Source organism: Hyperolius riggenbachi, chromosome 3 (assembly GCF_040937935.1).
Source record: "Hyperolius riggenbachi isolate aHypRig1 chromosome 3, aHypRig1.pri, whole genome shotgun sequence".
NCBI lineage: Eukaryota > Metazoa > Chordata > Amphibia > Anura > Hyperoliidae > Hyperolius > Hyperolius riggenbachi.
The window spans coordinates 355,240,329-355,256,487 of record NC_090648.1 but is presented as its reverse complement, the minus strand read 5'-3'; the positions used below and the strand labels follow the sequence as shown (position 1 = coordinate 355,256,487).

The 16,159-nt window shown below is 40.7% G+C and overlaps 1 protein-coding gene across 2 annotated transcripts in view; it reads left to right on the top strand.

Annotated features, from left to right (window-relative positions):
• The window catches only part of CPLX2 (complexin 2), a 252,724-nt gene extending 240,861 nt beyond the window's left edge, over positions 1-11,863 (top strand). For both annotated transcript variants that reach the window (XM_068277115.1, XM_068277114.1), the window contains exon 4: positions 7,484-11,863. In XM_068277115.1, coding sequence (XP_068133216.1) covers positions 7,484-7,681 — 198 coding nt within the window. In that variant the 3' untranslated portion in view covers positions 7,682-11,863. The remainder of the gene's footprint in view (positions 1-7,483) is intronic.
• Positions 11,864-16,159: the final 4,296 nt, after the last annotated feature.

Below are 16,159 nucleotides of genomic sequence, written 5' to 3'. Positions count from 1 at the left end.
ATGGATCTGGCCCTCCAGGCCTGGAGTTCGACACCTGTGGTCTATAACTACTCAACTTTTGGAATGCACTGCAGTTGTGGATCAGGTAAGCAATTAGGTTTATTGAATACTGATTGGTCCACTGCAGCCTTTACTCTGTCCTAGACATTGCTCATCCCTATTTGATCGCTGCATCTAATGAGACTATGTTTATACCAAAATGGACTCTATAACAAGGGGTGTAACTAGGCTGAATGGGGCCCCCTGAGAAAAAGTAGTAAGGCCCTAACTTAGTAAGACCCCTCAGTGTGGCCTGCCTGTGACCCCCAGTCCTCTCTTATTGAGAGCAGCAGCACAGTGTGCAAATAGTTACATTGCCATAGCTTCACTTTCTCCTCTTCACTGTGCAGCAACGGCACTGAGCACCGACGTTCAAGTGACATGCATGCAAATTAAGACGCATGGGCATGCTCCGCTGCTGCTCTGCATAAAGAGGGGAGGGAGAGCTCCCTGCAGTTATGGCAGCTATTGTTACTCCCATGACTATAACCATGCCCATTTCAGGCTGTGCTCACCAATGCTGTTATGAGGCCATGCTGAACTTTCCAGATGACACTCCTACTCTGCATACTCTGCCAATACACAGTTTTTACCAACACAGTGGGAAGCAGCTAATGAAGACATTGGGCCCAATCCAATTCACTTTTTCTCCTGGGTGATATTTTCACATCATAAATAAAAGGCCTTTAAGCCACCAGCAAGCAAGAAATACTCAATTGTACTTGTACTGTACTATTTTTTTGGGTAGAGTGCTGAAAGGTTATTTTAAACAGAAGATGAATATTGATCTTTTAGGAGAAGAAGTGAATTGGATCGGGCCCATTGTCTTTTCCAGATGCTTACTGTTGCGCTGGAGAAAATTGATGAGCCACAGGAAGCATTGAAGGAGGGTCACTGAACACCACAGCCGGATCATCCACAAGACAATCCTAGGGCCTGGAGAGAGTCCAGGGGCCCGGTGGATGCTTGCCACACCAAATCCCACTTAAAAAGCCAGGGGACCATCAGCAGTGGGCAAAAAGTGTCATCTTGCCTAGAACCCCATTTCATCTTAATCCTTTTCTGCTGAACAGCAAGGTGTAGGGTGTCCCAAGCACAACCCAAATCAGAAAAGCTCGGTGTCATATGTCAACACCTAAGTATTAAGGAATGCATCACCATAAACCTTTTCTGTATTCCACAATAGTGGGCAGCATATTTTCTCTACAGCAAAAGCTGCCATATGTCTGTTGGTGTCAATGCACTATAGGATCTCAAGTTTTCACCCAGTCACTGTACATATGAGACAGAATGAAAGGGGGGTGGGGGTTGCTTTACATAGGTAAATGGGAAATCCATTCCGCATTTTATGTGCTAGTTATCCTGTAAAATTATTCCCGTCACGGAGGATGCACACTGCTGATTTGAGATTAGACTGGTGCTGTTGTGTGGTATAAGGCCACAGACTGCGCACAATGCGTCAGACTTTATCTTTCCAAATCATCAGTGTGCGAAATAAAGGGGTCTGAACTCCGAGACAGAGATCAGAATCAGGTCGCTGAAGCGGAACATCAAATAGATTGTGTCTGGACATCAGAAATAATGGGCTCACATCGCCATAGTCTATGCTTATTAGTTGTTTTGCTTTTGTTTCCTCTCTTATGCATAGCTTTTCACTGCATTTATGTGCTTTTGTACTGTTTCTGCACATTAAATACAGACTGGGGAATGTATTGAGAAAGCCCTCCCCATCTCTCTTTCCTTTTCTCCTTTCACCTTTCATCCCTTCCTGCGTTTGTTTATTTCTGCTGATGCATCCATTTTATCATAATGCTCAGTGTGGTGTAAGGAGTTTGCAAACCACGCATTGGGCTTGTCCACTTAATAATTTATTAGCTTCAGAGTATCTTCCTGTCTGACCGTACATCGGATGATGGTAACTCTTTCATCTCCCACATGGAATTAAGAGGTTTGTTGGACATTTAAAGAATTCCACTGTAGGGACCCACCTACAGGAAGACTTTCACTGGCCCTGAGTGGTCTTCTTTTTTTATATGAGTGTTATACTCACCAAAGATGGGCTGCCAATTAGGCAACCACTTTTGGTGACTTGCGGAAATACCATTCCCACTCAGCCTTGAAGTTCAGTGCAGCTCCTAGGAAAAAGGAAAAAGAATCTTATGTGTAAATAACATAACATTCAGGGGTTGAGCTATTAAACTTAAAAGAGGAAGGGGAGGCTCCCAAGATGAGCATAAAAATATTTAAAAACAGTTTAAATGGAAGGTAAGTGTGGGTCTTACCTTTTAATAAGATGTTAGACGAAAAGTTCAGACTTTTATTCACAATTGCACAATAATAATGTGCCTCATGGTTCACAACCGCCTCCCCTGGTCAATAAAAAGTGCTAAATCCGCAGCGTATACGAGATCTGAGCGCTTATTCATCTTGGGCACCTCCCTATTCCTTTATCTTTTTTAGATTGTTTCTTCCCCCTGCTAACTATGGATGCTATTGTATCCTACATAAACAATGAGTTTATCCAAAGTGAAGATCTGAATGGACTAAAAACTTTAGAGTGTTCCTACATGTGTTCACCCAATAGGCCAAAGGTCCTAAACCTCGCAGTACACCTCATCTGAATGCTTGTTGTGGGTCAGAGATACAGAAGTTATTCAGAAGGTCCTATAACAGGAGGGGACCGAGGCTGCATTAAGCAATGGAGTGCAATAAAAGTTGTAAAAAAGAAATTAGGCTGGCAAAGATTGAAGCTGAAAATCAAATCACTAGGGATAGCAAATCTAACCCAAAAAAGTTTTACAAGTACATCAACTCTAAAAAAAAGAAATGTTGACTGTATTGGACTCCTAAAGGATGAGGGTGGGAACTCAATGTTGGATGACCAAGGTAAGGCAGATTTATTAAATGCTTTCTTTGGTTCTGTCTTCACAAGGGAAACATCACTGTTCCATATTACAGATGAGTCTCAGTCTTCCACTTGTAATATGAAAGACTTAACACAGGAAGAAATGAAGGCAACACTAGATAAATTAAAAATAGACAAGACACCTGGCCTGGATGGGATACATCGTTGGGTCCTAAGGGAATTAAGTTCAGTTATCGATAAACTACCTTATCCTATCTTTTGTGACTCTCTTTCAATTAGCAGAGTTCCAGTAGATTGGCGTACAGCACACATTCTCCCATTATTTAATAAGGGCAAAAAATCAGATCCAGGAAATTATAGACCTGTAAGCTTAACGTCAGTTGTGTGCAAACTATTTGAGGGGGTACTAAGAGATACTATACAAGACTTCACAGTAGAAAATAATCTTATTTCTCAGCATCAGCATGGGTTTACTAAAGACCTGTTTGACTAAAAGACTAAAGACTAAAGTCCTGTTTGACTAACATGCTCAGCTTTTATGAGGTAGTGAACGCTAATGTGGATATTGGGAATGCTGTAGCTGTGATATACTTGGAGTTTGCAAAGGCCTTCAACACTGTTCCCCACAAAAGTCTGGTACAAAAGTTGAGGATGCAAGGACTGGGGAAGAGTCTGTGTGCATGGATAGGGAACTGGCTGGTGGACAGAAAACAAAGAGTTGTGATCAATGGATAATATTAAAATGGGTGACTGTTAGCAGTGGGGTCCCACAGGGGTCTGTACTAGGTCCAGTACTCTTCAATTTATTTATTAATGATCTAGTAGATGCAGTAGAAAGAATTGTTGCTATTTTTGCAGATAATACAAAATTGTGCAGAATGATCAACTCACAGGAAGATAGTGACATATTGCAACAGGATCTGGATAGGATGGCTATATGGGCACATAAATGGCAGATGAAATTCAATGTTGAAAAATGTAAAAGAAAAAAAAAAAGTCATGCATTTTGGTCGTACCAATGGTCTAGCACCATACAAAATAAACGGGATGCAGATCGGGACATCAAATTTGGAGAGGGACTTAGGAGTACTCATCGACAACAAGTTAAATAATCGTATCCAGTGCCAAGCTGCTGCAGCTAAAGCTAATAAAATTTTGGGATGCAAAGGGAAATAAAAACTTGAGCTGCTAGCATTATATTGCCCCTGTTTAACTCTCTAGTAAGACCACATCTGGAATATGGAATTCAGTCACATCCTCAGGTCCTAAGGGGATTGAGTTCAGACAGTTATCAATAAACCCATTTATCTTATCTTTTGAGCCTAAAGGGGCCCAAACACCTAACGATTTTCCCACCGATATACAGCAGATTCGATCACTGTGATCGAATCTGCTGTGAAATCATTGCGCAAACGTTGACTGAACGATCGATTTCCGACCGAAATCGATCGTTCCCGTCCATTCCCGTCGTTCCTGTCAGTGCGGAAGATTTTGCTCGATCGCCTGTGGGTCGGGAGTGCGCCGATAGCGGCATTCGAATGACTGACGACCGACGCAATACAGCGGCAATACATTACCTGTGCCGCCGCCGCGTGTCCCCACTGTCACCGCTGCTCCTTCTACGCTGCGCTCCGAGTCCAGCAGGCTTCACTTCTTCCTGTCCGGGCAGGAAGTTTAAACAGTAGAGCGCCCTCTACTGTCTAAACTTCCCCAGACAGGAGGTGAGGCTGGAGCTCTGGAGCAGGGCGCGGAGAAGAAGACAGCGGAGACCGGGGGACTCGCGCTGGCTGGATCAGGTAATGTATGCGGGGGGGGGGGGGGGGGGGGGCAGCAGCAGCTTCACAGATGGTGAATCGATTTCATGCTGAAATCGATTCACAATCTGTTTGCAGTAAAGGCAGCCATACGATCCCTCTCTGGTCGATCTGATGATGGCAAATTGACCAGTGTATGGCCACCTTTAGATGGAATCTAATTAACATGTATAAATACATCAGAGGTCAATATAAAAGCTTGGCAGATGAGCTTTTTGTCCCTAGGCCTTCACAAAGAACTAGAGGACATGATCTGCACCTGGAGGGAAAAAAACGTTTTAGACATTTATTTAGTAAAGGGTTCTTTACAGTCAGAGTGATTAAGATATGGAATGCATTGCCACAGAAAGTAGTTATGGCAAATTCAAATCTGTATTTAATACATGGCTATAATTACTAGGTAATGCCCAGTGGTGTTGATCCAGGGATTTTATCTGATTGCCATCTGGAGTCGGGAAGGAATGTTTTTTATCCTTTTTGGGGCTAATTGGACAATGCCTTGTAAGGGTTTTTTCGCCTTCCTCTGGATCAACAGGGATATGTGAGGGAGCAGGCTGGTGTTGTACTTTGTTCTCTGGTTGTACTTGATGGACGTATGTCTTTTTCAACCCAAATAACTATGTAACTATGGTGTTAAATGATGTGAATAGCACTCTCAACTTGTAGCATGACTTCAGACTCTGTGAAGCATTCTGTATGTTGCCCATTTCACATTCTGCTCTCAAACACATTTTGTGAATCAGTATTTTCTGTGTTGAAGGGTGCTGTTATTTTAACAGTGGGAGCATGATGATAACTCAGCTTTGTTATAAATCTCATTGGAAATATATTCTCAGTTATGTGCTTTGGTGTACTGTGTTGTACTAGGTAAGACAAGACAACATTTATATCACGCTTTTTCTCCTGGCGGACTCAAAGTGCCAGAACTGCAGCCACAAGGACGCGCTCTATTCTAGCCCAAGGTCTCCTTACTGAATACTAGGTGCTGGCTTACTGAACAGGAAAAGCCTAGACTTAAACCTTAGTTTCCTGTGGCAAAGGCAGAGCCCTTAACCAGTACACCAGTACTGTACAGTACCTTGTCCATCCATGATCCAGCCACTAATGCAGGTTGCACTCACTTCTGCCCACACCTGTGTGATACCCCACAAAGTGTTTGTGAACGCACTCAGTGTCACAATTGACAGCACTACCGCTTGCTGTGGGCTATGGAATAATGCACAGCCACCACCCAGCCCTAAATTATAGACACATTTTATCATTTTGTTCTCAGCATGTATGCATTGTTTTCAAATTGAAAAGGGAGATTTTCTTTATTTTAGCTAATTTAACAAAGTATTGTTCCCTTACCTAGCCTATATTGCATTATGGCTACCTCCTGCATAAGTATATTCCTACAGCAGATCATTTCTTTCTTCTGTATTGCAGTGGTTGTCTTTTGTGTCTGGTAATATTAAAACAGTTTGAAATGTTATTTTGATGCCTGGTAAAGATTCCTTTTAGGTTTATACTGATATTGTTTGTGGTAGCAGAAAGTGGATGACAGAATTATGTTTCTAGCTTATCCTGCGATGCTGATCTGAACTTCCAGTCTGAAATCTTTCATTGTGTATTGGATTTATAATGTGCCTGTGAACACTGTCAGCAAAATAAAGGCAAATCAGATAAGACACACTGCAATAACAAACCACCTACACCAGAAAGAAAGGGAGAAAATGTTATTATAACCTACTAATAAATGCCACCATTGCCTCTTTGTTGTATATCGCGGTGACGTTAATAACTTGATGGACAGCAGGTAAAATAAGCTTGAACGGAATCAGCACACTTTGAGTTTTCATCTGTGACCTTGTGAGATCCGCTGTATGTTGTCAATGAAAGTTCAGTGTTATCAAGAGATCTGTTAATATTATGCTATCTCTGTCATCTGTGGCAGGCAGCTCATTCCCCCTGCAGATGTTCCATCTCATCATAAGGTGGGCAGAAGGACACAGCTCTTTAATATCCTGTGAGGGAGGAAGATGTGGGAGATAGTTAGAAAAAGTATTTCAAAGGCAGCTATTGCACCAAAATTAGTTTCTTTTTTCCCTGAATAGATAACAAAAAATCCCCCCTCGCTTTGGGGACTGTGTAGGTAGAAATTATATTCCTCAGCTTTTTGATGCGTGCTTCTGTGCTTCGCAACTTGAAGTTCTCCGTGCCAATGAATTTCAGGAGGAAAGGTGTTTTTTATCCTTTTTCTCCAGAAATTGATGATATTTATCGCACAGTAAAGAAATGCTACTGAAATAGGACCTTGGCTTTTTACAGTTACAGCTCGCACTTGTTATGGATGGGAGGTAGGAGATCTGTGGAGCTACACTTGCCGTGCGTGTGTGTCTGCATGTGTGTGAGGATGGAGAGAAGTAACAGTATAAGGCAAGATAGGAAGGCGTAACAATATAGGGCTGGATGAAGAGGAGTAACTATAGGGCAGGATTGAGAGTAACAGTATAAGACATGATGAAGAAAAGTAACAATGACAGGCAAGACAGAGGTGGGTAGTAATGATAGGTAGCATTAATAAATCAAGGTTGTCCACGATCTAGTAAAGACAAGCTCTTGCCATGAGTATGCACATACTCTAATATACTAACATTTTGATATTCATTATTTTTTATGACCCAAGTGAGGTTCTCACACTTTTTGTTGTCATGTGTCACCCACACAACTCTTCAGCATTAATGTATGTCATAACTGACAATTTTGTTTTTCTCCTTTGCAGTATGGGTTAAAAAAGAAGGAAGAGAAGGAAGCTGAAGAGAAAGCAGCCATGGAGCAACCTTGCGAGGGCAGCTTGACTCGTCCAAAAAAAGCCATCCCAGCAGGCTGTGGGGATGAAGATGAGGAAGAAGAAGAGAGCATTTTGGACACCGTACTCAAGTACCTCCCAGGTCCTCTTCAGGACATGTTCAAAAAGTAACCATAGCCAGCCAAGAGGACTTCTTCTTTAGCCAAACTTGTTTTCAGCTACAAATAAAGGGACCAGCAATGGAATCATTGATGACGAGGGATACATATAAGCACACAAATGGAAAACACAAGCATAAACAAGCATTAGTCTAGCCACATGATCTTCTCAAACCAATAAATATAAAAAATCAACATGCAATCTTGCAACAACAGTGCACACAAAATTACATATCTGTGAACGCAAGGACACACACAACACAAGTTCTTCTTCTTATTTCCTTTTGGACATTGGTATTTATGCCATACATCATATGAGATGGACCAAGCCTGTTGGTGCTGCTCAGAAAGCTATTTACAGCAGTGATACTTAACCATTCCTTCCAGTTTGGAGCAGCAATTGAAAGGCGCTCAATCTTGGGCAGATTCTTGTAGAAGGATGACTCTGCAAGATTGAACAGTGTGTCCTGTAGGTGTCTGCAGGAAAAATAAAAGCAGGAAAACTTCCAACTCTCCGTTGCTCATCCATCATTTAGCACTCGTAATAAACCTGAGAGTGTTAATAGTATGTGTAAATAATTAGCTCCTTTCCCGTAAGGTGTCGGGAGATGCAAAGTGACAGAGTTCATATGCAGATTTACAGTCCATTTTGTGAATATTGTCACACTCGGTGTGACATCTGGGAGCTTGGAATATGTCATGAGATGCATGTGGAGAAACCCTGCTGTGTTTCCATCTGTTCTGTACACAGTTTATTGTTATTTTTTGTCTGCTTTTTCTACTTGGCTTCCCTAATTTCCACATTGCTAATGAGACCTGCAGTGCAAAGCTTCCTATCTTCAGAAGTTCTGAAATATCAATATCTTTCTACACAAAAAAACAAGATCTATATACATCATCACACACAACTAAACATCGTATGCTGCCGACCAGGTCTGATGACAAACTGCAGGACTGTTAGCAATGTTCTTCAAGTGGAAGTAAGACAAAGGAGTCCAAGGTCGAGAAAGGACCTTCCTACGGGCTCTGACATGGACCAAGAGACTTCTCTTCTAGATTTCTATGACTGTAATAATGCTGACTGCATGCATAGGAAAATACAAGTGTTTGATGCCTTTTTTAAATTGGAAGCACTGTTTGTCTTAGTCCTGTGCCTATCACAATAGTTACTGTTTACATTCATAACACAAGGACCAGATCAGAACTGTGTACCTGTGTGTGTGTGTGGGTATATATATATATATATATATATATATATATATATATATATATATATATATATATATGTTGTACACACACATTAATGTGCGTGTGTGTATTTGTTTTTTGCAGTTTTTTTCACTTTTGAACTTTTAGTTCATTTTTTGTGATCAGACCAAAGTGATTTATCTCTTTGTATGTTTTGTACGTCTTTGTCTGTCTACTGCCTTGGACTTTTTTTTAATGGAGAAGGGTAAATTTTGAAGGACCAGATTGCAGCAGACTATCTCAAAGAATAGTGTGGTCCAGGATGAAACACTGCCTTGACTTTCTTATAGTGACCACAATGTCTGCATGATTGTGACTGTGCATTTTGTAGTACAATTGAAATCCTAGTTTCAAACCACTGAATTAGAACTCAAACCTTGATACTACTGTTAAAGAGACACTGAAGCGAAAAAAAAAATATATGATATAATGAATTGGTTGTGTACTATGAATAATTACTAGAAGATTAGCAGCAAAGAAAATATTCACATATTTTTATTTTCAGGTATAAAGTGTTTTTTCTAACATTGCATCATTCTCTAATATGTGCAGATTACACAACACTCAGCATTCAAAATTATTCTTTCAGAGCAGTCTGTGAACTAATGACCCTTCCTCTGGCAGAGAAAAAGTAAAACAGTTGAGATAATAAAAGTCAGAAAACAGCCCTCTCCACGACTTTAAAAGTCGTAGAGATAATGGCTTTTTTGTATAGAGATAACAACTGGAGTTTCTTAACTCTTCCTGTACTGGAAACAATTAGACTGATGTATCTGATCTTAATGTTTTATTTCTTAGCTGTACTACACATACAAATCATAATATCATAGTTTTTTTTTTCGCTTCAGTGTCTCTTTAAAGCTAAAAGGTAATTTAGAGATTCACAGACACAACAGACACATGCATTTTGCAATAGGCCGTCTCAGTGACTGCTTACCTGTGAAAATGCTTGCTTGGATCTTGCATTCTTGGCCAGTTTGGTAGGCTTAGGACTTGAACACTAAAGCGCTTCTGTTTGCTTTTCAGCAACACCTCAATGTTACAGGTGCTGAAAAGTGGACAAAAGCATATTAGTGTGCCCAGGCCCTTAGGCAGAGGTCACACTTGTCTGGTTTCGTGTACATTTTTCTGCACAGAAAAACACATTTAAACTAAGAACTCATATTAATCAATGGACTAGCTGACACTTAAATGTGTTGTTTGTTTTTTTTGTGCAGAAAAAAAATCTGACATCCTGCAGCACAATTCTTCACATCCAATTGTAGCTGCTGTGAAAAAAAGCATGCATCTTCGACATACAAACACACATGCTGTGCAGAAAAGTCCAGAAAACTGACAAACAATTGTGACCCTGCCTTATAGTGTGGACAAGCAAGGACATCACCCAGTGAATATACAGCAATGTCTCACTTCCCAGTTATGCGTTGCATTACAGTATATACCAAGCATGCACTGTTGTACGCAATACAGTCCCCAGTGCTGTCCCAGTGTGATTGAATGTGCAGATGCTGTTGTGTTGCAGTGTAAATCACAGTCTTCATGCAGATGTAAGGATTTTTTATTTTTACTTAGAGTACTTTTTGTATTTTTAAAAAGGAAACTTTAAAATAGACATTTGAAGCACGAAACTGCCATTAACTTTCCTACGACTGTGTTCTAGACCAGTGGGTAAACTTTTCATTTTAAACCCCAAGTAATAGATTTGTATTGCTTTAGGAGCTCAAGTGTAAATTTGGTGGTGTTTTACAGTACTAAAATATATACAGTGTATGGGAATAATTCAGTAAGGTTATCCTGGGCTGCAGATCACTGAGGAACAAAAGGGAACCTGTCTACCTGGCCTGGTTAAAAAGAAAAATGTTAAGTAATCGGTGTCAAGCATGTACAAGCATTGCATTGGCCATCTCTCTGCATACCGAAGACTGATAAAAGATTACAGAATGAATGATGGTGTCACACCTTTTGTTAATACATTCCTGTTTGGAGTTATTAAAGTGAGTGTAGAGCCCAAAAAAAAAGTCAGATACTTACCTATGGAGAGGGAAAGCTCTGGTTCCTATAGAGACTTCCCTGTCCTCTCTTGTACCCGTCATTCCAGCAGCGTCACCCCCAATTTAATTTGCCGCCTTGGGTGACATTAGAAGCACTCATACCCCGAGTGTTTTCGAATACAACAGCTCTGTACTGCGCATGCGCAAGTGCGCACGTAAGCGCTCAAGCATGCGCAGTATGGAGCCACCAGTCTTCAGAAGCACTTGGGGACATGAATGATTCTGAAACCTCCCGAGGGCTCACAGATATGCATTTGACCAATTGGTCGGGTACACACAGTGGGGGTGACAACACTGGAACGAGGGGAGTGAGAAAAGACAGAAAGCTCTATAGGACCCAGAGCCTTCCCTCTCCATAGGTTTTTTTTTCTGCCTTTACATTCACTATAAAGTACACCTTGCTTTACACACACAAAAAAATTAACAAAGACAAAAAACTGCATACAAACAAGTTCAGATTAAAATTAACCAAGGTGCTTTACAGATGTGAATAGCTAATTACTGTTATACCCACTTTCGATTTGGACTAAATCCATCAAGACCCTTATACAAGCAAAGAGCTCACAAGCAAAATACTGTGTGTATAACAGTTAAATGTTTAGCTACAGGCTAAGGTGGTATAGCAGATCAACTCTGTAAATGATCCTTGTTATATGTACAGTACTGACATCACCAGCATATGATGTCAGCTCCTATGCAGGCAAAAAAGAGAGAGAAACCAACAGTAGGAATCAAAGCAAGAGAATACAACAACTGTGGTAAGAATGTCTGTAACATCCAGATGCAGATAATGACACATTTATTTGAAGTATGCCTGAAAGTGGAATTACAGACCCCCTTCTGGTTTAATAGATTTTGTTACACTATTAAAAATATTGAGAAAATAATCATGTTAGAAATGTTCAGGCACATTTCTAACATGATTATTTTCTCAATATTTTTAATAATGTAACAAAATCTATTAAACCAGAAGAATGGTTAATAAGGTTACTTTTATTTTCTTAGACGTCTTATCACATTACACCAAGGCTAAATGCAGATCACTGAGTTCTCTCTAAAATCATCCTTTGCTGTATAAAGAGGAAAGTCAAGCCTCTGTTTTATAAGCAAATAGAACACTAAGCTACTTTGCAACAGCTACACTGACCCGAGCCGCAGACTGTTGTGTGGTTTTTTTTTCCTTACTCTTGCAGCTGCATCAGAGCTGAATATGGCATAACCACCCAATGTGACTGTATCCAATGCTAACTCTAATGTGCTCTAAAATAGGGCTATATTGTGCTTTTTACTCAGATGACATTAGTTTTGGATGAAGGCAGGTAAGATAACTTATTATCAATCAGAAGATGGGTTTTCTTTGTATTAGTCATTTTAGGTTAAGTAAAGGATTGAATAAGGAAAATTATCTCCCTAATTCACTACCCTTTCAGCAACCACCATTATTAAACATTATGATCCAAATTTTGCAAATTATGTCCGCAATCCATTCTTAATAAAACCAGGCCTGTTTTGGGGCATGACTTCTGTTCCTCAATGATCTTCAGCCCATAGACACCTTAGTAAATTGGGCCCATTATCTCTACAGTACATTGCACATCTTTCATACTTGAGGGTAGGACCAAAAGGTAGGTTCAGGGACCACACTTGACCCACATGTTTTTTTTATTCCAGTTCTAGATCATACACTGTGGTAAATGACTCAACAGGTTTACAGGTTTACAAAAACATTCCCTTTAGGCAATTTTACAAGAAACTTACGAGCTGCTACTAGTTACTACTTCCAAGGTGTCATGCAGTTACTAACAATGCCATCCAGTAAATAGGCTAAAGCTTTGAACACACCCTAGATTGTTTTTAGCTGAGATGGCTATTAGGGGCTACCCCAGCTGAGAATGGTGACAGCTGATCTGATGGGTCCCTACTTTATCCCATCTGCCAGAAGCAACTACATTGTGTGCTGCACCACTGCCTTTCCTCCATTCCTGATGCAACTGTATGCACTTATTTACGGAATGTTGTCCTAGAGATGGATCTCGATCCCTTCTGGACAGTTAATTAAATTATGCATGTAATTTTAGGCATTATTCACATGGGCAGATCCATTTAGGCCCATGATCATTCCAATTCCTTTCCCCACGCAAGTTCCAGTGGTCTTAAACTCCAAAAAAACACTCTATGCTCAATGGTCCTTCCAACCAGGCTTTTGTTCCACTCGAATTTCTGTGGTTCCCTAGAAATATTGATCGGTTACTAACACATGTACAGCATGCACACATCTAAAGCGCTGCTGATCTTGCATGGCCTGCAAAGTGATCACACATCATTAGTGATCGAATAGTTCATCAGTTGTAAATTAATAATAGTTCTTGTGTGCGAGCCCCAACAACTCTGGTACAATAGAGCAGCAACAACTACCGTAGTAGCTGTAGTGTGCATAGCTGTAAGCAACTGTATTTGATAACAATAGTAGCAAGCAGGGACAAATTTCTAGAAAGGCCACAATGGCCTGGGTCTTGGGCAGTTGCTGCCCAAGGGAGTGGCTGAACATGGAAACTGGACTACTGTACATAGAAAAGGAGGCTGCAAATGGAATACCGCGGCTGAAACTGTGGAGTGACACATGGAAGAAAGGTGCTAATGTCCAATAGAGCTGAACATGAAAGAGAGAGTCTCCTGTACATGGATGTACCACATGGAATGGGGAGGTCCCCTGCACATAGGAAGGGGAGTAACAAAAAAAAGTTAGGCCTAGGAACGAAAGAAGTATAAGTACAAGTATGCCTTGGCAACAACTGCATAGCAACTTAGTAGCTGTGACTAGTAGCAGCTCTTAAGCTTTTCATGTGAAATTGCCTTTAGTGTAAGAAAGTAGCTTTGCCACTATATATATATATATATATATATATATATATATATATATATAGCTACTGAGGATCCTTATCACCCCTGTACATTATTACGGTTTGATTTCTTTACTAATAGGTATGTACAAAAATGAGGGAATATACTTTAGCATAACTACATCATTAAAATATTAGAAACTTAATGAAAGAGTAAATTTAAGGTAAGGGCTGTTGACCAGGCTAAAGCGTTGAATGGTCTTTGCATATGTTTATGTACAGTTGTTCTGTGTGTTTATATATATATAAATGTGTATGTCCTGTATGTATGTACTTACACTGAGACGTTCTTTGTTGCCGCTTCTATTTCCTGTGTGTGTTGATTGTCACTTCCTATGACTTACGGTTATAAGGTATATGTTTCATACATGCATGCTTCTGTTTCACAGTGATGCCAAGCTGCCCATGTCACGTGGCTGGGAACAACCAGCGGTGACCAGTCACTGAAGCCTGGAGGCTTCTGTAGGAGATAAAGCCATAAAGCCATTACTTGCTGTCTCGTAAAGTTTGTGTTGTACTCTGTTCATTCTGTTATGCACACAAGTATATAAGATTCAGCAACAGTTCTGCGCTAGAGCTTCTGTTGAGGACAAATCTGAAAGCAATCAAAACTGCCTGAGATCTTTGAGTTGTGAATGCGATATTACTATTTTATGTCACAAGAGATATATGACATTCATTTTTTTACTATGCATAAACATAGTAATGAAAACAAATGAGCTATTTCATGTGTTATTGTGTCTTATTGATATTTATTATTTATAAGCTGTTACCTACAGTAAACAGTAAAGGAAAACAGAATTTTACACTTAAACCTGTTTAGGACCAGCAGGCTCTGGCGCTTTAAAGAGAAACTCCGACCAAGAATTGAACTTCATCCCAATCAGTAGCTGATACCCCCTTTTACATGAGAAATGTATTTCTTTTCACAAACAGACCATCAGGGGGCGCTGTATGGCTGATATTGTGGTGAAACCCCTCCTACAAGAGACTCTGAGGACCATGGTCCTGGCAGTTTCTTGTCTGTGAACCTTGTTGCATTGTGGGAAATAGCTGTTTACAGCTGTTTTCAACTGCCGAAAAAGCAAGCAGCATCTACTTCCACTGACATCACCTGCCAGCAGTAAAATGTCACCATGTGATAAATGTCAGAATGTAATCAGGGATATAAAAGATTTTACAATGGGCAAACACTGACTAAATCATTTATACATAATTGTAAAAATGAAGCACTTTTTTTTATTACATTAAGAGTTCCTCTTTAAGGACCAGAGCATTTTTTTTAATTATTTCATTTGTGATTGGCTCACAGTGATCACCTGGTAAAGAGCCAATGAAACTGGCTTCTTACTGATAGAAAGGAAGCTCAGCTGTCACAGACAGCTTGCAGGAAACCGGCAGCATAGATTCTATACATCTTCAGAGTTGTGGAGCTGCAACTGTGGCATAGCATCTGCCATAAGCTGTCCCTGAGACATAAAAAAAAAAAAAGAAAAAGTCACATACTTACCTCGGTAGAGGAAAGCGTCTGGGTCTTCCAGATGCTTCCCCGGCGCCCTTCAGTTGTTCCAGCCCTGGGAGCCACCAATGTTCGCTGCAACCCTCCTGTATGTGAATTAAGCAGCTAGAGGATAGCTTGTGCTTTTGCAATAGCATTGAGCCACCACTAGGGCTAAGCGGAAAGCTGAGCATGTTTGGCTTTGTGCTAATGTTTGTGCAAGCACAAGCTGTCTTTGCCTGTCCAGTGCGGCCATGCTACATTGACAAGGGGCTCCAGAGGCTTCCCTCTACTTCAAATTGGGTACTTTTTTCCTTCAGGTACACTTTAAACTTAATTAAAAACTAATCAAAGTTCTTGTTCAGCTTTATTGAAACAGCAAAGGAAGTAGGTGGGCAGGGTCAGATGATCTGCTCTGTGCCAGAGAAGCAACTCCCACTCTCCTGGCAGCTGCAGCTTCTGTGAACTCATCTTTGGGTCATGTTGAGAGATTTGATTTCAGGCAGTGTGGGGAGCATTGTTCCTGCTGCATGGGTTGCATCATCCTGCCATTCCATCTGGAAGAGGAAGGTGCAGACTGAATCACTCTGAGAAGCAGGGCCGGGCCGAGGCATAGGCTGGAGAGGCTCCAGCCTCAGGGCGCAGTGTAGGAGGGGGCGCAGAATTCATTCAGCTGTCATTCCTAATTGTGTTTGAAGCAGAAAGAAATAAGAAAAGGGGATATATGGCAGTGACTGCAAGCCAGATAACTAGATATTAAGGTGTTGGGGAGGTTGTGGGCCCTGTGGCTCCTC